At 54.8% G+C, this 6,277-nt stretch overlaps 1 protein-coding gene across 1 annotated transcript; it reads right to left on the bottom strand.

The window, feature by feature from the left end:
* Positions 1–1,892: 1,892 nt before the first annotated feature.
* RABAC1 (Rab acceptor 1) lies at positions 1,893–4,843 on the bottom strand. Its single transcript, XM_082369701.1, has 5 exons — positions 4,677–4,843; positions 4,172–4,384; positions 3,760–3,857; positions 2,226–2,327; positions 1,893–2,143 (listed from the first exon to the last, which is right to left on the bottom strand). The coding sequence occupies exons 1-5, from the start codon at positions 4,730–4,732 to the stop codon at positions 2,055–2,057; spliced, it is 558 nt and encodes a 185-aa protein (XP_082225827.1). The 5' UTR covers positions 4,733–4,843; the 3' UTR covers positions 1,893–2,054.
* Between the last annotated feature and the right edge of the window lie 1,434 nt (positions 4,844–6,277).

Here is a 6,277-nt window from a genome sequence, read left to right as displayed (position 1 = left end):
TCTACCTAATTACATTTTAAAAAGTAAAAGAAAAAGGTGAACATAATAATTTACCCTGGCATATCCAACAAATTATCCTTCCAACACATAACCAATATACAAAATTATTAACAAGATATCTTACACCCTTTTCCTAATAACTGTTTGAAATCTGGTGGGTATTTTACACTCACAGCACATCTCAATCTGGACCAGCCATGCTTCAAGTGCTCAATAGCCACATGTGGCTGGTGGCCTCCATATGTGACAGGATTCCAGAACAATGTGGAGCACTCAGCGGGCCCTGAATGAACGATGAACCGGTGAGTTTTGGTGATGAGACACGAAGCTGGGGAGGCCGGGGGATGGCACTGCCAGGCCTGGGCACTGGCTGTACCTCTGCTTAGGCCGCTCGGCCCGCAGCTCTTCCTGTGGCTGGCTCCGCTTCCCTCAGAGCTCACTGAAATGCCACCTCCCTGGAGAGGGCTCCCAGACCAGCCCCATCTGAAGTAGCTTTTCAGACCCTATCTGTCACCTCACTTTGCTGCCACACCTGCCAAGTGCTTTCCCTACCACGTGCATTTCTCTTTTGTCAGCGGTCCCACACAGCGGCCTTCACGTTACAGTGAAAAGCAAATTGTGTCACTCTCACCTCACTCAGGAAAACCAAAGCACCCCCCCCACCCCGCGATCTGCACCAGCCATACCGGCCTCCTCGCTGTTCCTCAAACCTCCGGGCACAGTGCTGTCTCTGGGCCTTTGCACCTGCTGCTTCCTCTGTCCAGAACATTCTTCCTCCAAAAGATCTGCGGCGGCTCCCTCACTCAATTTAAGTCTTCATTCAACATCGTCTCAGGGAGGTCTTCTTTAAACTATAACTCATCTCCAGAACTTTCTCTATGAGGAAGAGTTAACACAGTAGGCCCAAGACTGCTGTCCTTAGAGAGGCCTGCTTGCATAGTGGCCCTTGGCTGGCATCTGGGAACCTGGGTTTCAGCAAGGTTCTCACCTCTCCCTGAAAGAGTGGCTTTCGTGTCTAAACTGTTTGTGCAAATGATGTTGTTTATGCTGAACAACTGCTTTCCTTCTGGGTACTAAGTCTCTGATGAGCTTCCCCGAAGACAACATTTCACTGCTGGGGGTATTACACTCAACCCAGGTGGCTCCACTGGGAGAGGACTCTGGGCAGCTTGTGCCTGGTTTCCTCTGGACTTCGCCCCATGTGCCTTTTTCCTTTGCTGATTTTGCTTCATAGTCTTTCATGATAATAAATCACATCTGGGGACTTCCCTGGTGGTGCAGTGGTTAAGAATCCGCCTGCATATGCAGGGGACAGGGGTTCGATACCTGGTCCGAGAAGATCCCACATGCTGCCGAGCAACTAAGCCCACGCGCCACAACTACTGAGCCCGCGTGCCACAACTACTGAAGCCTGCGCGCCTAGAGCCTGTACTCCGCAACAAGAGAAAACACTGCAATGAGAAACCCGCGCACCGCAACGAAGAGTAGCCCCCGCTCGCCGCAACTAGAGAAAGCCCGCGCACAGCAACGAAGACTCAACGTGGCCAAAAATAAATTAATTAAAAATAAAATAAAATAAAATAAAGCCCCAGTAAGTGGCAATTCATTAGCTTAAAAAAAAAAGCACATCTGTGAGTACAACTAGATACTGAGTCCTGAGTCCTCCTAGCAAATCACCGGATATGGGGGTGGTCTCGGGGGCCCCCGGCATACTCGTTTCTCCTCCTAAGAACCTGTCATCGCTGGCTGTCCTATCATATTTGTTATCCATCTTGCTTATTCTCCACCACCCTCCTCCCACCACGCCCGCGGCCCACTCGCTCCCCACCTTCTTGGCCTCTGCAGGATCCCAGCATCACCGGCACAGACCCACAGAAGACCCTGGGAGAATATTTGCTGAACAACTGTTAACAGTTTTATTTCCAAAGTTGGAGTCCCTCCCTGGGCTTGTAATGGGAAGGGGGCCTTTGGCCAGACCTGCAGAGCCGAGCAGGACGGGGGTGAACGGGGACAGGGCAGCTGGCTCGGGAGGCTGGCAGGTCCGTGAAGCCACCTCACACAGGTTCCATTTGCAGCTCCTCCCCGTCCACGGCCTCCACCTGATGGAAGGCGGCGTGGGAGCCGATGACCACGAGGGTGGCTCCTGCAGGAAAACGGGCAGTTCAGGGCCTGACTGCCTCACCTGGCCCCCACTGCCCACAGCGCTACCCAGATCCTGTACTCACCCAGGACCCAGAAGACGGCGGAGCCCGCGCCAGCCAGCCAGAAGAAGGGAAAGGAGACGGTCCCAGCCAGAGCATACTGATGGGCTGGGGTCACCTCTCGGCCTGGGGGCAGACGGCATTGGGGCAGCTGTTCCGATACTCGTGCCCTCTCCCAGAGTAACCCCTGAGACCCCCACCTCACCAATCTGGTGTCACAAGCTCCGGGAGCCTCAGGATCTAAACTCCTCGTGCCGAGGCCCTCCAAGTCCATGGGCCCCACCCATGTCTCCAATGTCCCCACCCACTGTCCGTGGGAATACAAGGGGCCTTCCTCAGCCCCCTCGCCACCCTCTAAACTACAGCTCTCCTGCTCCAACCTGCACTCCCGTAGACCTAGTCTCCAACTGGTGGCCCAAGGGCCAAGTCTGACCCGTGGATGTGTCTTTTGAGTCTGCATATTATTCCACAAGAATTTGATTTGATTTGTGGCTGACCGAGAAACTGGATGATTTTTCTTTCTTTCGTTTTTTTTTTTGGGGGGGGGCCGTGTTGTGCGGCACGCGGGATCTTAGTTCCCTGACGAGGGATGGAACCTGGGCCCCCTGCAGTGGAAGCACGTAGTCTTAACTACTGGACCGCCAGGGAAGTCCCTGGATGATTTCACAAAACAATACAGTCAGTCCTCTGTATCCTCGGTTGGAAACCCATGGATCATTGTTCTTCGTCATTTTTTACAAAGGACTTGAGCATCTGTGGATTCTGGCATCCACGGGGGCTCCTGGAACAATCCCCTGTGGACACTGAGGGAGGGCTGTACAGATGTCTGCCTTCTCAAGGCAGACTGGAAGGTCGGGTCTGCAGGTCCTGGTGGCAGCAGTGGCTGAAGCCACGTCATGTCTATGCTCCAGGCGCGCCCTCCATGCCCTGGGCTTGCCCGACATGCCCCTCCACCCATACCATCTTTGTCATGTACAAAACTGGCAGGCTTCTGAAGGATTCTGCCTTAGGTCTACCTGTTTGTCTGATCGCAATTCCCCCTTATCCCCACTCCAAACCTTGAGCTTCCCCTACTTGGGAACTCAGGCCCCTCTTTCTTCTCAGTGGTGCTTGGTGTCAGTCTGGGACCACATGAGCCACAGGCCTCAGCTTCCCTCTCTGAGAAGTCCCAAGATTTTTCCACTTCCACCCCAGGAAGCAGGAAAGGGGAGCACAGATATAGGCCAGTGTAAGGTCGCCACCTGGTGTCCAATGTGGGTACCTGCAGCTGATGCCTTTGGCAGGAGGTTAGGGAGGAGGGAGAGGGAAGGAGGAGGTTTAAGGGACAGGAGCAGGTGGAGGTGGGTTCTGGGATATTTTCTGGGCTTGGGGAATAGCAATTTGTGGGGCTGAGAGCGGGTGGAAGAATCCGGTGTGTCTGAGACTTTAAGGGATTGAGTTTGGGGGATCTAGTGTAGATCTAGGCTTGGGCAGACTTGGGTTCACAAGGACTGAGGTTTGGAGTCAAAGGCTTGCATTCCAAGAGACCAGGATTTGAGGAGGGCAGGGGATTTCTCACCCATCAGCACAAACTTGGACTGCAACGTGCGCAGATAGAGGATGTAACAGGCGCCAAAGAAGACAGCCAGAGCCACCAGCAGCATGGGGGATGTCGCCCTGGAAGAGGGCAGGGAGGCATGCGTCAGGCAGCTGGGACTGGGCCAGACACGGAGGCCCGGACCTTCTACACTGGCGGATGACAGGCTACGTCCTTGGGGCCGGGGAAGTCTAGGTCACATTTGGTTACACTGAATCCTGGCCAGGCTGATGCGGGAGTAGGGACCTGGCCCTTGGGTCAAAAGGTCCGGCAGAGCTACCCCATGGGGACGGGGCCTGGCCAGTGAGAGGAGGGGCCGGATGCTGAGGGCGGGGCCGGCCAGTGCGGGTCTGGCAGCCTGGTGGGCGCGGGGCCAGGCCGGAGAGGCACTCACACACAGTACAGGATGAGGCCCAGGAACACGAACACATAGTTGCTCTGGTAGTACTCCACGTTGCGTACGAGGCGCTGGCACAGCTCGCCCAGGTTGCGGGGCCGCGAGAAGCGCCGCTGGTCCACGAAGGAGCCCCAGGGCCGGATGGTCGCACGGCGCCGCTCCAGCCACTCACGGCCCGCGCCGGACGGAATCAGTTTCGGCAGCAGGGTCCTGGTGGGTGCGGGGCCAGGTCAGCGATAGACCGGGATGGAACCCGGACCCTCGAGCAAGAAGAGGACCGAGGGGGGCCGGACTCCGGGGTTCTGGGGAAGATATGGTCCCAGACTCCTGGATCCCCGGGGAGAAAGGGGCTGAGGGCCCAGACTCCAGAGTCCTCGAAGAGGACACCAGGGGCCCAGACTCATGCGTCTGGAGGCCGGGATTCCTAGGACCCCAGGGAGGAAGGGGCGGGGGACCAGGACACCCGGGTCTCGGTCAGGGGGGCTAGATCCAGCTTGCTCACGTGGCGCTCAGCCCTTCCACCTCGGCATCCTTCTGCTGGTCCTTCTCGGCCGCCATGTCTGTGCTATGAGGGGAAGAACGGCTGTAACGAGCCCGGGGCCCTGCACACCCCGCGGGACCCGCCCGAGCCTGGCCTCACCCAGCGGAGCGGGAGCTGACGTGTAGCGGGTCTGGAGCCTCTGGGGGCGGTAGTTTTGCCGCCGAGCGTTGTGGGAGTTGTAGTCCCGATGATGTCGGAGAGAGTGGGTGCCATGATGGTGGTATGGCTCGCGAAACACCTTGGGAGATGTAGTCGCGTAAAGTGACGCCTCTGGGCATTGTGGGAGTTGTAGTTTCAGAAGCAGGACGCGTGGAGTCGGGGAAGGTGGGTTGTCAGGAGTCAGGGCGTTATGCAAGCTCTAAAGTCAGAAGCCGGAGCTCTAAAGTCAGAAAACGTTGTGTACTCCCCGTGCAGGGTACGATGGAGACCGTGTAGAGCTGTCATTCTGACTCTAGAAGGTATAAAAGAAAACACGTGCTAAAACACGCAGGTGTTCTGATTCAGCAGATCTAGGGTGAGACCATTCATTTGCATTTCTAACAAGTTTCTAGGTGATGTTGATGCTTCTGGTCCATGGCCCACATTTTGAATAGCGAGACTGTAGAGAATCTGTGGGAACCTATTTCTTCCTTCTTCAAGAGGCTAGTGATGGGGCCATGGTTGCTGGAGCGGGGGCATCTAAGGTAGGGGGCAAAGCTCCCCCCACAACCCTTGGGCTCCCAAGGATGAATGGGTTAGGGTTAGGGACCTAGGGATAACCCCTGCTTTGGATAGGACGGAGGGAAGTGGGGGAAAGGAAAGGGTTGAGATTTATTTTCATTTTATCACTTTCTTTTCTTCTAGTTTTATTGAAGGGGTGAGAATTTTTAAAAAGACGGAGTTGTTATAACGCAAAGAGCTGGGATTCTGGGGTCAGAGGTCAAAATTCAGGCTGTGTTGACTTCATCACCTCCCTGAACCTCGGTGTCCTCAACTGGACAGTGAAGATCCTGGTGGTACTGTTACCAAGTCCAAGCTCGCTCTGCTTGCCGCAGGACAGGCCAATAAATCAGGAGATGAGGTGGTGAGGCAAGGAATAGCGACTTTATTCGGAAAGCCGGCAGACTGAGAAGATGGCGGACTAGTATCTCAAAAAGACCATCTGATTGGGGTCTGGATGCCAGTTTCTTTTATAGAACAGAGAATGGGAGGAGGTGAGGAAGTGAAGTAAAAAGGCCGTAAGTCTTGCAAATATCTCCTGGAATGGCCAGCCTCAGGGAGGGGATGTGTTAATTTCTTCTTTCTTGCAGCCATTCACAGGTGGACAGGGTCAGGATGTTTCCCTGAACAAAGGCACTTTGGTTTAACATTCAGGCAGAGGGGCAGGGTTCCCGAGGCAGGCCATTATGTATAGACAGTATCCTTTTAGTGAACAAAAGCAATGAGAAGCAAAGGTTAAAGTAAAAGAAACAGATCCAACCTGTAGTCCGATTTTGTTCGTCCCTGTAATTGTACCACACTCATGGGGTTGAGATGGGGTTGAATGGTCCATGGAAAGTGCTTGAAAGGGTCTTGATATTTTA

The sequence above is a fragment of the Balaenoptera borealis genome (genome assembly GCF_965194805.1).
Source record: "Balaenoptera borealis genome assembly, chromosome: 19".
Classification (NCBI taxonomy): Eukaryota; Metazoa; Chordata; class Mammalia; order Artiodactyla; family Balaenopteridae; genus Balaenoptera; species Balaenoptera borealis.
This window is presented reverse-complemented; position numbering and strand designations above follow the sequence as displayed.

Bases quoted from the DNA above. Each gene is read 5' to 3' on its own strand.
- RABAC1 (XM_082369701.1), bottom strand. From the start codon at position 4,732: ATGGCGGCCGAGAAGGACCAGCAGAAGGATGCCGAGGTGGAAGGGCTG. The intron at 4,385-4,676 runs GTGAGCAAGCTG...CGCACCCACCAG, and splicing joins GTGGAAGGGCTGAGCGCCAC to GACCCTGCTGCCGAAACTGA. The intron at 3,858-4,171 runs GTGAGTGCCTCT...GCCCTCTTCCAG, and splicing joins GGCCTCATCCTGTACTGTGT to GGCGACATCCCCCATGCTGC.